At 42.2% G+C, this 17,650-nt stretch overlaps 1 protein-coding gene across 6 annotated transcripts in view; it reads left to right on the forward strand.

Annotated features, from left to right (window-relative positions):
- Positions 1-17,650, forward strand: part of LOC143474905 (voltage-dependent L-type calcium channel subunit beta-1-like) — an 87,360-nt gene that overhangs the window by 62,461 nt on the left and 7,249 nt on the right. For 5 of the 6 annotated variants that reach the window (XM_076972567.1, XM_076972571.1, XM_076972572.1 and 2 more), the window contains 6 exons: positions 10,357-10,479; positions 11,363-11,499; positions 12,011-12,051; positions 12,605-12,726; positions 14,841-14,921; positions 15,281-15,339. In XM_076972567.1, the coding sequence (XP_076828682.1) occupies positions 10,357-10,479; positions 11,363-11,499; positions 12,011-12,051; positions 12,605-12,726; positions 14,841-14,921; positions 15,281-15,339 (563 nt within the window). Of the gene's footprint in view, positions 1-10,356; positions 10,480-11,362; positions 11,500-12,010; positions 12,052-12,604; positions 12,727-13,040; positions 13,058-14,840; positions 14,922-15,280; positions 15,340-17,650 lie in introns of all 6 variants that reach the window. The other variant, XM_076972568.1, reaches the window with a different exon arrangement.

A 17,650-nucleotide genomic window follows, 5' to 3' on the forward strand; every position in this document is an offset into this window, starting at 1 on the left:
TGTCTGTATTACAGAAGTATAATAATGAATGGTGGATCTGTCTGTATTACAGAAGTATAATAATGAATGGTGGATCTGTCTGTATTACAGAAGTATAATAATGAATGTTGGATCTGTCTGTATTACAGAAGTATAATAATGAATGGTGGATCTGTCTGTATTATAGAAGTATAATAATGAATGGTGGATCTGTCTGTATTACAGAAGTATAATAATCAATGGTGGATCTGTCTGTATTACAGAAGTATAATAATCAATGGTGGATCTGTCTGTATTACAGAAGTATAATAATCAATGGTGGATCTGTCTATATTACAGAAGTATAATAATGAATGGTGGATCTGTCTGTATTACAGAAGTATAATAATCAATGGTGGATCTGTCTATATTACAGAAGTATAATAATGAACAGTGGATCTGTCTGTATTACAGAAGTATACTAATGAACGGTGGATCTGTCTGTATTACAGAAGTATAATAATGAACAGTGGATCTGTCTGTATTACAGAAGTATAATAATCAATGGTGGATCTGTCTGTATTACAGAAGTATAATAATCAATGGTGGATCTGTCTGTATTACAGAAGTATAGTAATGAATGGTGGATCTGTCTGTATTACAGAAATATAATAATGAATGGTGGATCTGTCTGTATTACAGAAGTATAATAATGAACGGTGGATCTGTCTGTATTACAGAAGTATAATAATGAACGGTGGATCTGTCTGTATTACTGAAGTATAATAATGAACGGTGGATCTGTCTGTATTACAGAAGTATAATAATCAATGGTGGATCTGTCTGTATTACAGAAGTATAATAATCAATGGTGGATCTGTCTATATTACAGAAGTATAATAATGAATGGTGGATCTGTCTATATTACAGAAGTATAATAATGAACGGTGGATCTGTCTATATTACAGAAGTATAATAATGAATGGTGGATCTGTCTGTATTACAGAAGTATAATAATGAATGGTGGATCTGTCTGTATTACAGAAATATAATAATGAATGGTGGATCTGTCTGCATTACAGAAGTATAATAATGAACGGTGGATCTGTCTGTATTACAGAAGTATAATAATGAACGGTGGATCTGTCTGTATTACTGAAGTATAATAATGAACGGTGGATCTGTCTGTATTACAGAAGTATAATAATCTATGGTGGATCTGTCTGTATTACAGAAGTATAATAATCAATGGTGGATCTGTCTATATTACAGAAGTATAATAATGAATGGTGGATCTGTCTGTATTACAGAAGTATAATAATCAATGGTGGATCTGTCTATATTACAGAAGTATAATAATGAATGGTGGATCTGTCTGTATTACAGAAGTATAATAATCAATGGTGGATCTGTCTATATTACAGAAGTATAATAATGAACGGTGGATCTGTCTGTATTATAGAAGTATAATAATGAATGGTGGATCTGTCTGTATTATAGAAGTATAATAATGAATGGTGGATCTGTCTGTATTACAGAAGTATAGTAATGAATGGTGGATCTGTGTATTACAGAAGTATAGTAATGAATGATGGATCTGTCTATATTACAGAAGTATAGTAATGAATGATGGATCTGTCTGTATTACAGAAGTATAATAATGAACGGTGGATCTGTCTGTATTACAGAAGTATAATAATGAATGATGGATCTGTCTGTATTACAGAAGTATAGTAATGAATGATGGATCTGTCTGTATTACAGAAGTATAATAATGAACGGTGGATCTGTCTATATTACAGAAGTATAATAATGAATGGTGGATCTGTCTGTATTACAGAAGTATAATAATGAATGGTGGATCTGTCTGTATTACAGAAGTATAATAATGAATGATGGATCTGTCTGTATTACAGAAGTATAGTAATGAATGATGGATCTGTCTGTATTACAGAAGTATAATAATGAATGGTGGATCTGTCTGTATTACAGAAGTATAATAATGAATGGTGGATCTGTCTGTATTACAGAAGTATAATAATGAATGGTGGATCTGTCTGTATTACAGAAGTATAATAATGAATGGTGGATCTGTCTGTATTACAGAAGTATAATAATGAATGGTGGATTGGTCGCTTGGTGAAGGAGGGGAGTGACATCGGTTTTATCCCCAGTCCAGTGAAGTTAGAAACTGCAAACACATACCAGGAGGCACGAGTAAAAAAAAAATTGTTTTGCTCCCCAGTTACACACTTATTTCACAATTACTACTTGACTGAGCATTAATATCAATTAAATACATTAGACCTTCACATGGTTTTCAAGACCATCTTTCACTATCTAGTTGATGCTATTTTGTGACAGTTTCTATAGAGATTGATTCCATTTCTAGACAGAATTATACCATCAGAAGATACTGCTGAGTATGACGCAGCTGCATTGGAAGCTCCCTCAGCATTAAGTAGTATTTTGTTTATTGTGTTTATCTGATGCATTTTTGCATTAGGTGTCATCAGCACCTTTGACAGCACTTCTGTATATGACAGCAACTTTATATATGACATCAGACTACCGAAAATTGAACTTTCAGTTTCTGAGTGCTGATTGGTTGTTTGCAAATGATAGATTTTTGTTTGCATTTGTGCCGCGAGGCTGAGGAAGCAGACGCCAGAGAAGGAGCAGGAGAGACAAGACGGCACTCACATCACAGACACTGAATGGTCCTTAGACAACTCACATCACAGACACTGAATGGTCCTTAGACAACTCACATCACAGACACTGAATGGTCCTTAGACAACTCACATCACAGACACTGAATGGTCCTTAGACAACTCACATCACAGACACTGAATGGTCCTTAGACAACTCACATCACAGACACTGAATGGTCCTTAGACAACTCACATCACAGACACTGAATGGTCCTTAGACAACTCACATCACAGACACTGAATGGTCCTTAGACAACTCACATCACAGACAATGAATGGTCCTTAGACAACTCACATCACAAACACTGAATGGTCCTTAGACAACAAACCCAGTGAACCAAGGGAGCCGATCAGGAAGATGACTGATACATAATCTGCCTTATGGAAACATGGATCTCTGAGGACGAGCCACTGTAGATACTCGGAGAATTTTCAGGACTTGTCACCACTGCAGTATTCATACCCCCAAAGTTTGACATCCACCTGCCACTCAGAAAACTATACAAGGCTATTAACATGCAGGAAGCTGCACACCCTGAGGCCACCATCATTGTTGCTGGGGACTTTAACAGAGCAAACCTGCCGAATATCTCCCAATTATTTCCATCATATCATCTGTAACGGATGGAAAGACACTAGACCAGTGATATACCTCTTTCCAGTAAGCACGCAGAGGTTTGCCCAATCCTCTCTTAGGCAAATCAGATTACTCCTTCATCAGGATCACCATCAAGGAGGTCAGATGCTGGTCAGACTAATCAGACTCTATCCTTCAGGATTGTTTTGATCAGACTAGGAGATATTCTGGACAGCCTCAACCAACAACATTGACGAGTACATAGATCAGGTATCACCAAATGGCGGACCGCGGTCCGGATCCGGACCCGAACGCCGTCCTGTCCGGACCCAATCACATTCCTGATTAACTGGATACGGACCCAAATGCCAAATTAATTTTAACGGGAGACTATATTTTAAACCGGAGAATTTATTTCCAGACGAGTGTTACGTTCACCACCCATTTGAGTGTTACGTTGCCCCCCCCCCCCCCGCTCAACAACTTTCGTTCTCCACCCCCCCCAACAACTTTCGTTCGCCACCGCGGACCCGGACCTAAGGTCTGAGCTATCTGCCAAAAATGGACCGCGGAAAGATTTAATTGATTACCCCTGACATAGATGATAAGAACCACAGCAAAGCACTGAATGCACAAATAGCTGTTTCTAGGTCCATTGTCTGTACCCTTTCTACACTCAGCAACATGATGAAGTATAGAAAAAAGCCAGTACTCCAAATGCATGTGTACAGAGCTAACGTAGAAGCATCAATTCAACATCACCAAGATGAGGAGTATGTAGCTGGAGCTGAACAATATAACAGACTTCAAGGGGGAAACGCACCACATGACTAACAGCACCACCACGCTCCCGGAATAGCTGAACGCATTTTGAAGTGGATCACAGCGAGATCTGTGAAAAAGACACAGTCACGCCGAGGACGTCTCTCACATCTCGTACCTGATATGCATAGATCCTTTAGGCTAATAAAGACATAATGATAATAATAAAGCATCTGGCCCAGAAAAAAAATCCCTGGACACCTGCTCAAAGTATGCATAGATCAGCTAGCTGGAGTAACCACTGTCTATGGTTCCTATGTGTTTCAAACTGGCCACTATTCTTCTGGTACAAGGCAAGCACTGTAACCTGTCTGAGTGACTGTTTTAACCTGTTGTTGCTCTAACCTCCAGCATAATCAAGAGCCCTGAGAGGCTGGATATAAAATTCATCTGCACCTCACTTCCTATCACAGTTTGTCTCTGCACAGATCCTCAGATGATGCCACTGACCTCACACTGGCCTTTCATGTCTGGACAAGACACATATGTGAGAGTGCTATTTGTAGCTATGCATTCAGTATCAAATCCCCTAGAAGCTTGACACAAAGTTCTATGCTCTAGATCTGGATCTGATCTTCAGCTGGATCCTGGACTTTCTGTAAGGTCATCGTCAGGTGGTAAGAAGATGCAGCACCACCTCCTCCTCACTGACTCTCCATACAGCAGCATCCCATGGAGCTCAGTCCTGTCCTGTACACCACTCACAGCTCCAACATTGTCATTACATTAGCTGATGACACAACAATAGTAGGTCTGATCTCTGATGAGGTCAGGGCAGTCTGTAGAGAGGAGGCCACTTCTCTGACAGACTGGTGTTAGGAGAATAACCTCTCACTCAACAGCAATAAGACCAAGAAGCTGACTTTAGGAAACAGGAATTGGACCACATATCCATCTCCATAAGTGGGTCTACAGTACAGATCGTCCGAAGAGACCCAAAGCACAGTATGTTCTTGCTGCTGCCATCTGGTATGCAGTTCATACAAACTTGAACCAGCCTGCTCAGGGACTGTTTCTTTCTACAGACCCTCACGGTGTAGAGCCTGTACTATTCCACCATGGCCTGTACTTTCATATACTCACTCTCACATGCACGATCCTGCGCTTGTGCGTATGAATAGTGTGTATGTGATTGTCTCTACTCTTTCTACACTTTTGTACTTTTGCACAAGTGTTTATATACACTATATTGCCAGAAGTATTCGCTCACCTTCCTTGACTCACATATGACCTTAAGTGACATCCCATTCCTAATCCATAGGGTTCAATATGACGTTGGTCCACCCTTTGCAGCTAGAACAGCTTCAGCTCTTCTGGGAAGGCTGTCCACAAGGTTTAGGTGTGTGTTTATGGGGATTTTTGACCATTCTTCCAGAAGCGCATTAGTGAGGTCACATACTGATGTTGGTCGAGAAGGCCTGACTCTCAGTCTCCGCTCTAATTCATCCCAAAGGTGTTCTATTGAGTTGAGGTCAAGACTCGGTTCAGGCCAGTCAAGTTCATCCACACCAGACTCTGCAATCCTTGTCTTTGTGGACCTTGTATTTCTATGGACCTTGCTTTATGGACCCACATGACTTTGCTTTGTCATGTTGGAAGAGGAAGGGGCCAGCTCCAAACTGTTGCCACAATGTTGGGACCATGGAATTGTCCAAAATGTCTTGGTATGCTGAAGCATTCAGAATTCCTTTTACTGAAACTAAGGGGCCAAGCCCAGTTCCTGAAAAACAGCCCCACACCATAATCCCCTCTCCACCAGACTTTACACTTGGCACAATGCAGTCAGACAAGTACCGTTCTCCTGGCACCCGCCAAACCCAGATGGGTTTCAGGATGACAGATGGAGAAGCGTGATTCGTCACTCCAGAGAACGCGTCTCCACTGCTCTAGAGTCCAGTGGCGACGTGCTTTACACCACTGCATCCGACACTTTGCATTGCACTTGGTGATGTATCACTTGGATTCAGCAGCTCGACCATGGAAACCCATTCCATGAAGCTCTCTGCACACTGTTCTAGAGTTAATCTGAAGGCCACATGAAGTTTGGATGTCTGTAGCGATTTTGACTCTGCAGAAAGTTGGCGACCTCTGCTGACCCCACTCCGTCAGTTTACGTGGCCTACCACTTCGTGGTTGAGTTGCTGTAATTTCCAAAACACTTCAATTTTCGTATAATACAGCTGACAGTTGACTGGAATATTAAGGAGTGAGGTAATTTCACGACTGGATTTGTTGCACAGGTGGCATCCTAACACAGTTCCACACTGGAATTCACTGAGAGCGACGCATTCTTTCATAAATTCTTGTAAAAATGTTTGTCCGCATGCCTAGGCGCTTAATTTTTTACACCTATGGCCATGGAAATGATTGGAACACCTGATTCTGATCATTTGGATGGGTGAGCGAATACTTTTGGCAATATAGTGTATTTGTGCTTTTGTCACCTAGAATATGTTAATTTTATATTCACATTTTGTTACAATTGATTTTATTAGTTTTTTTGGCTCTTTAATGCTAAGTCCTCACTCTCTACCCAGCTTTTTGCAAACATGATCAGATGAAGAGACAGGGACCATCCTTTTCTGTTTATAGATAATTGTAGGTGGCAGAGGATATGTCATGGATAGATATGTCATTCTAATTCCTGCTGAATGTTCAGTAAATTAATATTCTTCAAGCTTCGCATACATTTTTCTTCATGTGAGCCGTTAGTAGTTTTGAAATCTGTTGTCAATGTGTTAATGGGATTCTGACCTTCCAACTCCTTAGATCACATATGTCAAAGTCAAGGCCCGCGGGCCAGATCCGGCCCGCGAATTGATTATCTATGGCCCCCTGGATGATATTTAATTACTATTAGAACCGGCCCGCAGGCCACAGCCGCCCGATGGTGTTTTGCACGCACAAACACTACATTCCCCACAATGCAACGGTAGCCCGTGAAGTCACTGCAGCGCACACAAGCGGCGAGGGTCTGCGCGGCGAAAATGACGCAATCGCAGTGGCTCCGCCCGTGCGCGAGGGCGTCGCACGCTGTCGATTCGCAAGGTCGTGCACCTCTCGAATTTTGTAACTGCGCGCACCAGTTAAACTTAATTAAGTTAGATATTTATACATATAGTCGAAATGATTCGAAATAATTCGCTTTTTTATTCACATTATTTAATGGTTGTTTATTTTCAAAACGCCCAATCTTAACGTCTTCACGTTCTCTCATGTTTTGTCCTGGAATTACAAGAGGCTCGTATTTGTTAACGTAATACATTTGTTGTGAAACGAAGTCGTTACAATTTCAAGCATTTTCAAGTACTTTAGCCTAAATTCCAGCACTTTTCAAACCTTTATTACTTTATTAATTTTACGTACAGGACATGTTTTCTTTGAAGGAAGTTTGTTTTTATCTGTTTCCTTGTTGAAAAATGTTTTCACTTGAAATTACTGACAGATCCATAAGAAAATATTGCTTTATTCATTTAAGCATTAAATAGTATACACTGTGTTGGGTCTTGGTTCAATAGGCTATGTGCAATCATTTCAATATGTTTTAATAAACATTGAACCAGTCCGGCCCTCGGCTTGTAGCAAATTAGGTTTTTTGGCCCTCGGTGTATTTGACTTTGACATCCCTGCCTTAGATCATCCAAAAACGCTGCTGTATTGAGAAATGTGCCCTATTTCACATCTGGTTGGATGTGCTGGTTGAGCCAGACATGCCCTAATGCCCCATGAACCTCCACTACCCCTAAGACTTCTAGGGTGGAGCTGGAAAATATGCTTACCTGTTTGCTTCAGCTCGTGTCTTCTCTCTCACCCCCCACCTGTATGTGATAATATACTATACAGCAGCATTCTCGGTATGAATGCACAAAACCAATATCAGAACGAGGAACTTGGCCCTGTCACCTGTCAAGTTACTGAAAAAACTGTTTGTGCAGCATCTCTAGCACTGGTGTTCCTGTGCTCCTTATACTGGGTGAACGTGTCGCTTTTTTCTGATATCACACCCTTTGTTGCCTCCATGATCATGCAAGGTGGAGAAAGGTGAGTCTGGATGCAGGTGCTGAGTGCAAGACTCATTATCCACAAATTGAGGGTTGAGGGTGTAGGGTTGAGGGTGTAGGGTTGAGGGTGTGGGGTTGAGGGTGTAGGGTTGAGGGTGTAGGGTTGAGGTTGAGGGTGTAGGGTTGAGGGTTGAAGTTGCAGGGTTGAGGGTGTGGGGTTGAGGGTGTAGGGTTGAGGGTGTAGGATTGAGGTTGAGGGTTGAGGTTGTAGGGTTGAGGGTGTGGGGTTGAGGGTGTAGGGTTGAGGGTGTAGGATTGAGGTTGAGGGTTGAGGTTTTAGGATTGAGGGTGTGGGGTTGAGGTTGAGGGTGTAGGGTTGAGGGTTGGAGGGTTGAGGTTGTAGAGTTGAGGGTGTGGGGTTGAGGGTTGAAGTTGTAGGGTTGAGGGTGTGGGGTTGAGGGTTGAGGTTGTAGGGTTGAGGGTGTGGGGTTGAGGGTGTAGGGTTCAGGTTGAGGGCTGAGGGTGTAGGGTTGAGGTTGAGGGTTGAGGGTTGAGGTTGTAGAGTTGAGGGTGTGGGGTTGAGGGTTGAGGTTGTAGGGCTGAGGGTGTAGGGTTGAGGTTGAGGGTGTAGGGTGGAGGGTGTGGGGTTGAGGGTTGAGGTTGTAGAGTTGAGGGTGTGGGGTTGAGGGTTGAGGTTGTAGGGTTGAGGGTGTGGGGTTGAGGGTTGAGGTTGTAGGGTTGAGGGTGTGCCCTTGCCCTCGAGGGAGCAGCACATGGGAATGATGTCCTCTAAGGAGCAAGGAATTGTCGTGGTGGAAAAAGGAGGCAAGAGAAAGAGCAGCATCTTCCACAACTAAGACCTCAGACACGAGAGACACAGGAACAGAAACAGACAATGAGTTTACCCCAAGGCCAGCAGTCTCCCCCATGCAGGCACCAGAGAAGGAGTGGCTAGCCCGGAGGCACAAAGCCTATTCCTGCAGAGGACAGGGCATCTATGTGAACAGGACTGTGTGGTGTCTGGCAAAACTGTTGGGACCATGGCAGTCAGGACCACAGACATCAGGCCTGGACGGGCAGCCAGGAACCGTGGGTGTCAGGCTGGAGGCTTGGCAAAGTGAATGCACAGCAGCACTGCAGGAACAGAGACAATTGGTTGTGGGACTGGAGATGCACCCCAGCAAAATGCATATAAAACCATGCAAGGTTTCTGACACCATGATCCCCTGCACTCCCTTAATCAGACAGAAGACAAACTTCATGTGCCATGTGAACTTAAAATAGTGCTGGCACCAAAGAGAAACATCATGGCACCCACCTGAACTTCCATCGTAGACTAAGTCCAAGAGATGAATCATGGTCAGGGACTTCTCTAACCTACAATGAGCCCTTGGTCCTGCAGCATGAAGGAAATTACCCTTCCCAGTACAGCAATGTTGGAGATTTTTAATCTTCAGTGTTAGGGTTTTGCAATAATGACAGATCCATAAACAGGGACATTGCTCACTTGTTGTGTCTTTTGTCGCTCTGTCATTCCGTAACGAGGAGGAAAGTGAGGCTGGATGCAAGTGCTCAGATAAATTATGTTCATTAAGGGTAATCAAATTTGCATTAACTGGGTCAACTTGCTAGATCAAGAGACAAAACCAGAATACATAATGAAACCATAGACGATTTTCACCAAATTACTGACAAACTAAGGCAGGAAGACAAACACAACTACTTCAAATGATTACAGAAAAATGAAAGACAGGTGATCACTAGGAATGGCAGGGACAAAACCAAAATAAGAGTGAACACCAAACCACTTAGCACCATCGGAAATGCCATGTCCAAGTGGGGAAAATGTAGCTCTTTTAGGTTTGGTCACTTCATCCACTAGCTAGCAGATAAAGTACTTAGTAGCTAGTTGTTAGCGTCAGAGCGAACTAGTAACTCATTGAATCATAGATGTGGATCAGAGGTAAATAAACTCGTTTTTTTTTTTTCAGCGTGAGATATCAAAAGTGTGGCGTGTGAGCGTGTGAAGACGGTCAAATGTGTGTGTCTCACGCTCATTGCGTGAGAGTTGGCAACCCTGTCCTAATCATGAAAGTTGTTGCCTCAATGCCATTGTTATAAGTTCTTGTATTGATGATTTTCTTTAGGTAGCTTTTGCGTATGAGATGAAGAAACGGACTCTGTGAAACTGGTCACCACCTGTGAATGTACTGATAAAGCAAGCCCTCACCAGGTCTCTCCCTCTTCTTTTTGTTGCTGTTTCGTCCCTATCCACCCTGTGCAGATGAGGCCTGTTGCATTTGCTGTTCGGACAAACATTGGCTACAATGCTAGCCCCAAGGATAACGTCCCTGTGCCTGGCATGGCAATCTCTTTTGAACCTAAAGAGTATCTACATGTTAAGGAGGTCAGCCTTGAAAACATACATGCTTGGATGTGTTATTTGCTTGACTGGTATTAGAAACTTGTGTTTATTAATATAAAAATATATAAATAAAAATAATAATATTTTTATGATGTTTGTAATAATGATATGCTCTGTCTATCTGCACTGCAAAAGTTTTACAGAAGTATAATAATGAATGGTGGATCTGTCTGTATTACAGAAGTATAATAATCAATGGTGGATCTGTCTGTATTACAGAAGTATAATAATGAATGTTGGATCTGTCTGTATTACAGAAGTATAATAATGAACAGAGGATCTGTCTGTATTACAGAAGTATAATAATGAACAGAGGATCTGTCTGTATTACAGAAGTATAATAATGAACGGTGGATCTGTCTGTATTACAGAAGTATAATAATGAATGATGGATCTGTCTGTATTACAGAAGTATAATAATGAACGGTGGATCTGTCTGTATTACAGAAGTATAATAATGAATGATGGATCTGTCTGTATTACAGAAGTATAATAATGAATGGTGGATCTGTCTGTATTACAGAAGTATAATAATGAACAGAGGATCTGTCTGTATTACAGAAGTATAATAATGAACGGTGGATCTGTCTGTATTACAGAAGTATAATAATGAATGATGGATCTGTCTGTATTACAGAAGTATAATAATGAATGGTGGATCTGTCTGTATTACAGAAGTATAATAATGAATGGTGGATCTGTCTGTATTACAGAAGTATAATAATGAATGGTGGATCTGTCTGTATTACAGAAGTATAATAATGAATGGTGGATCTGTCTGTATTACAGAAGTATAATAATGAACGGTGGATCTGTCTGTATTACAGAAGTATAATAATGAATGGTGGATCTGTCTGTATTACAGAAGTATAATAATGAATGGTGGATTGGTCGCTTGGTGAAGGAGGGGAGTGACATCGGTTTTATCCCCAGTCCAGTGAAGTTAGAAACTGCAAACACATACCAGGAGGCACGAGTAAAAAAAAACCAATTGCTCCCCAGGTACACACACACACACACACACACACACACACACACACACACACACACACACACACACACATACACACACACACACACACACACACACATACATATACACACACACACACACACACACACACACACACACATACATATACACACACACTCACACACACACACACACACACACACACACACACACACACACACATACACACACACACACACACACACACACACACATACATATACACACACACTCACACACACACACACACACACACACACACATACACACACACACACACACACACACACACACACACATACACACACACACACACACACATACATATACACACACCTACCTTATATGCATTTCTACAGACTTGTATTTCTTCAGAATTCTGCAATAATGCTTATCCCTGCATCCCCATGATAATATGTCACTAATTTGCTTTCTCTCTCTCTCTCTCTCTCTCTCTCTCTCTCTCTCTCTCTCTCTCTCTCTCTCTCTCCTTCTATGTAGTAAATCCTTGGCCAATATAGCACAGCTGGCTCAAAACTCTCGTAAGTCAATACATCCTCAGATTAAGTTACATACTAAACCTCATTATATCATTCAGATTCTAATGTTTTTATTAATATGTGCTCAAGCTAAATGAGCAGTTAAGTTCTGTATGTTTAAAACGGGGTTCTACAAACGGTGCTGTGATTGGCTTGCTTTTAGAAATATTTTGACTGACTAACATAAAGGTTAACTTCAAAGTGGCCAGCAGGTTAGTCTAGCTAACTTGGGTTTGTTTCAGAATACAGCAGTCACTTGTCTACACGTGGGTGCTAACATTAGCCACACTGCTGCACTGTCACTGAACCTTCGGCAGTATAGGGATGTGCTGTTTATTTTGTTTAGTGTTATATTTGTTTGCTGAGTTCTGCAACAAAATTAATATAATCCTCCACTAAAATACTGATGGGTTCAATTTATGGTGTATCCACTGGTTCGTTTTGTGCACACCCTTCTTAGAGCCCCATACATAATGGAATGTGTGTGTGTGTGTGTGTGTGTGTGTGTGTGTGTGTGTGTGTGTGTGTGTGTGTGTGTGTGTTGCCGTGGACATAGACACTGCCGGCTTAGATCCAGAGGAGCCTGACCCTCCTCCCCAGCAGCGCTCCCCCAAAGCCAGCCCCACCCCAGTCATATCCCCCTTAGCCCGCGAGAAACGAATGCCCTTCTTTAAGAAGGTAACCGTGGTCACGGGCCCGCCCCGCCCCCAAGCGTCCGTGCTCGTCCGTATGGCTGTGCTGCCTCACGCAGAGCCCCGCCTGCCTCTACGTCTGTCTGTCTGCCGTCCGTATGTCCACGCCACAGCCATGAGCATGCTTGCTTGTTTTTAACCACTTGTTTTGTTTTTCCCCTTCACTGTTGTTCTTTCTCTCCCCCTCTCTCTCTGTCCTCCCAATTCCCTCTGCTGTTCCCTCTCTCTATCACTAAATCTTTTCACTTCCTTTCTTTCTCTCTTTCTCTCTCTCTCTCATTCTCCCTCTCTCCTAAGCAGCGCAGAAGCCGAAGGCGGTAAGTCAGGCTGCTATAAGGCCTTGCAGGCCCGTTCTGCCTTCAAGGCTCCACTGGTGTCTTTACATTGCTGTGTGTTTCTTCCCATTTCAGTAGCCTTTGTCTGTAACTAAGCTTTGCTTTAATCTGTGTGCATGTGCGCATTTGTGTATGTTTGTGTGTGTTTGTGTGTGTGTGTGTGTGTGTGTGTGTGTGTGTGTGTGTGTGTGTGTGTGTGTGTGTGTGTGTGTGTGTGTGTGTGTGTTTAAAACATAAAATTGGACCTCAGTGCTTGTTTTTTTTTCTCACAAAAAAAAAAAAAACACAATTTTGAACGCATTGTGAACGCATTTGGGCGTCTGCTACCTGTTTGTTGTTGCCATAAAGGCAATCCCCGGCATCGTCTTGAGATCGCGGTGCGCGATTTCAAAATAAGAGCGGATAGCGCGATTGAAAAAAAAGATTCCAAAAAAAAAAAAAACACTTTTCAAAACAGCTCGCGGGCCAGAAATAGATAGCCCGGCCCGCGGGCCACTGTTTGAGTATGGGGGGTGTAGGGCATGTGTGCGTGTTCACTATTTCAGTATTACTCAGTACGCCAATCAGTCGTTTTGACAGGAGATCCCATTCCAAATGTGTTTTGTGCTATATTATTTTATCAAAGTCTTAGTCCTTGGTTAATTTAGTTATGCTGGAATAACACATTTCTCTACCTTCTAAATATAAGAGAAATATATATAGGTCTATACTGCATTCCTTTTAGCAAATTCATGTGATGTTCATGTTGGATTTTGCTGGTTTAGTTTTTGTCACTTCTTTTGTTACACAATGAAGCAAGATCAGTGAAGACAGAGGATTTTCCTTCCCTTCATAAAGATTATTTTTAGAAATTATAATTTAGTAAGGGAGTCCCAAGTTGTTCCATAATTATTATGTGATATTTAATCAACTGTAATGTCTCTGAAGGCAGAGCCCAGGGTTTTTATAGATAAGTGTCTGTTTCAGCTAGTTAATTATTCTGATCCAATTACAGACTGAGCCATTCATTCAGAATGGCAACCAACGACAAAATGTAATCAAACATCACAGAATATTAATTAAATGTTTCAGGAATATTGTTTACATTGAGAACAGATGCACTGAAGCGTGGAGTCATTGCTTTATTGAAGATCTCCCCCAAGGCACATGTACATATGTCAGACCCTCAGACTGGTGAAGACATGGTTTATGTTTGTGCCTCTTGCAGAATTACTTGTGATAAACTGTTCTTAATCCCTGAACTTTGAGATAAAAAAGTATTCACTAATTCATCTCTTACAAACAGCATAATGCAGACACCCAGCTAAGAATGTGGTTTAATAGAAGTGAAATAATTTTTATGGCTTTTCTGGCCTTTTCTGATTTTCCTCTCAAAGGACAAATCCCTGAATTTGTTGTGGCTCCCTGTTGTGCCTCAGTGTGGGGTCCCCCTGGCCCCTGTGTTCAACACATTTCCATTTGCCTTAATCCAGCACACCCACAAATCATCAGCTAGTTATCACACAGTTACCTACAGGGACAGCATCTTGCGTCATGTGTTTAATGGATTGGGACTAAGAAACACAGGTATACTTTGTGTGTGTGTGTGTGTGTGTGTGTGTGTGTGTGTGTGTGTGTGTGTGTGTGTGTGTGTGTGTGTGTGTGTGTGTGTGTGTGTTTTATATCTAGCACAACTGAATGTGGTAGTTTATGTGTCTCACGTGATGCAGTGTCTTTGGTCTGACTGTGCGAGAGAGAATGATGTGTGTTTTCCGGTCCTCTGCAGCCGGAGCACATTGCCCCGTATGACGTGGTGCCCGCCATGAGGCCCGTGGTCCTGATCGGACCCTCTCTCAAGGGTTACGAGGTCAGATGCACCAACTGTGATCATAAATCAGCTGCCGTAAACTTGCATCAAATTAGCTCACTTGAAATGGGATTTCCAGTGATTCTCTGGAGTGGCTTAATATTTTTTTCCGGCCATGTCCGAGATTCATTGTTATTTGTATGCTAGACATTCACTTTAGATTAATTGTACACCATCAGACCTAGTTATGGAAAGTATATAATATTTTATACTAAGTATAATGTAAAAAGCATTTATAGTTAAGGCTTTAAGTTGGTGGTAATGTCTTATACATATAGAGATATGCATATGGTGATGTTGTGTGTCTGATCAGATGCTCTCAGGCATATTTACATGACCGTCTCCGTTTCTTCTTACAGGTAACGGATATGATGCAAAAGGCGCTATTTGACTTTCTGAAACGAAAATTTGAGGGGAGGTAAGAGCTTTAGAAAGTCTCCCTCTCTTCCTTTCTCTCCCTGTCTCTCCCTCTCTCTCCCTGTCTTCCTCCTTCTCCCTGTCTCCCTCTCTCTCCCTGTCTTCCTCCTTCTCCCTGTCTCTCTCTCTCTGTCTTCCTCCTTCTCCCTGTCTCTCTCTCTCTCTCTGTCTTCCTCCTTCTCCCTGTCTCTCCCTCTCTCTCTCCCTGTCTTCCTCCCTCTCCCTGTCTCTCTCTCTCTCTGTCTTCCTCCCTCTCCCTGTCTCTCTCTCTCTCTGTCTTCCTCCTTCTCCCTGTCTCTCCCTCTCTCTCTCTCTGTCTTCCTCCTTCGCCCTGTCTCTCTCTCTCTCTCTCTCTCTCTGTCTTCCTCCTTCTCCCTGTCTCTCTCTCTCTCTCTCCCTCTCTCTCTGTCCCGCGACCTCCTCTGTCCTTCTCTGGGTTCGTTTATACATTAGCAGAGCTCTTTTAAATAGTCTCCTCTCATTGCCTTAATTGGCCATGCTGAGCCATACGCGGCCGGATGGCCTGTGTGTGTGTGTGTGCGTGTGCGCGTGTGTGTATGCGTGTGTGTGTGTGCGTGTGTGTGTGTGTGTGTGTGTGTGTGTGTGTGTGTGTGTGTGTGTGCGTGTGTGCGTATGCTTGTGTGTGCATGTGTGTGTGTGTCTGTGTGCGTGTGTGCATGTGTGTGCGGGTGTGTGTGTGCGCGTGCGTGTGTGCATATGCTTGTGCGTGGGTGTGTGCGTGTGTGTGTGTTTGGTTGTGCATGTGGCTATGTGTGTGGGTGCGTGTGCGTGCGGGTGTGGGTGTGTGTGTGCGTTAGTGTTGTCACGATACTAAGAATTACAACTTCGATACGATACTTTAAAAAGTATTGAAATTCGATACGATTTCCGATACCAAAGTCAGATACTGTGCTCATTTCCGTTTTAAAGGCTTTTTATTTATTTTTTATAAACAAACAAATGAATATTGTATTTTGTTTCACAAATGTCAAATAAATAAACGGTGTAGTCCCTACCACATTAAAACAGAAAAATAAATAATTGCACATTAATATAAATTAACATAAATAATAGTAGTGCACTCTGGAATTCACATTTAGAAGTTAAAAAAGGCTAGTGCAAAAAGTGTATTTTAAGTATACTTTAAACAACTTTAACTCTTTAAGTAACTAAAACTTCAGTATTAGAGTTCAGTATTCATAGATTGATCCATTGTAGTACAATCACTCTTTTCTCCCTGTATGCTGTCGCACTTACGGCTCTTAAACCAAGAATATGACATTTGCTAGGATACCATAATCGGACACATAATTTTGTATGCTATAATACTAGAAATGGGAATAATCACCAACCTCTTGGAATGTTTTGTACAAATATGCGTGCCTTCAGGTGTTTGACCAGATTTGTTGTGTTAAGCTAGGTTTAAACTTTCGCGAGTGACCATAGCGCGCGAGTCCGCACACCTTGTCCGCGTGCTTGAAAATGCTTGAAACAAATAGCTGTCTGACTGAACCGTTCTCTTGTGTTACGTTAACAAATACGAGCCTCTTGTAATTCCAGGACGAAACATGAGAGAACGTGAAGACGTTAAAATTGGGCGTTTTGAAAATAAACAACCATTTAAAAAAGCGAATAATTTCGAGTATTTAACTAAAGTTTAACGTGCTGGGAAATATTGAAATGGACCTTGAAAGTGACATACAAGTGCTTTAATTCCACCTTGTTGGTGTATGAACCCTACAAACATGACTGTTCATTGCGCTGCGGCACGCGCTAAGTTAAGCTGGGCGTACACTGTGCGATTTTTGGCCCATTTTCAGCCGATTTTTCACTCGTGCGACTCTTTTTCGATCGGGCCGAGTTTCGGCTCAATCGCGTGTCGTGCATCGTATAGTTTGCACAGGTAAACGAGGAGCGATTCACACCTCACGACCAACTCCCGATCAGAAATCGCAGCGTCGCAAGAATATCAAACATGTTTGAAATTCAAATCGCTCCTCGTGAGATCGCATGAGAGCGTCGGGTCGTATAGTGTGAGTATATGAATCGTGAGCTGTGAATTTTTAAACCCTGCGATTTAGTCGTACAGTTTGAGCTGGAGCTGAGTACACGATTTAAAATATTGTACAGTGTACGCCCAGCTTTAGAGGTGCACGACCTCGCGAATTGACAGCGCGCGAGGCTACCGCGATTACATCATTTTCGCCGCGCGGACCCTCGCGCTGCTCGCGGCGCGTCAAGTATAAACCAGGCTTTAGCGCCCTTCGTTGAAATGTTCCGAAAGCACCGCCTGCAAACTGGCTTGTTCAAGT

This window comes from Brachyhypopomus gauderio, chromosome 14 (assembly GCF_052324685.1).
Source record: "Brachyhypopomus gauderio isolate BG-103 chromosome 14, BGAUD_0.2, whole genome shotgun sequence".
In the NCBI taxonomy this organism is placed as follows: domain Eukaryota; kingdom Metazoa; phylum Chordata; class Actinopteri; order Gymnotiformes; family Hypopomidae; genus Brachyhypopomus; species Brachyhypopomus gauderio.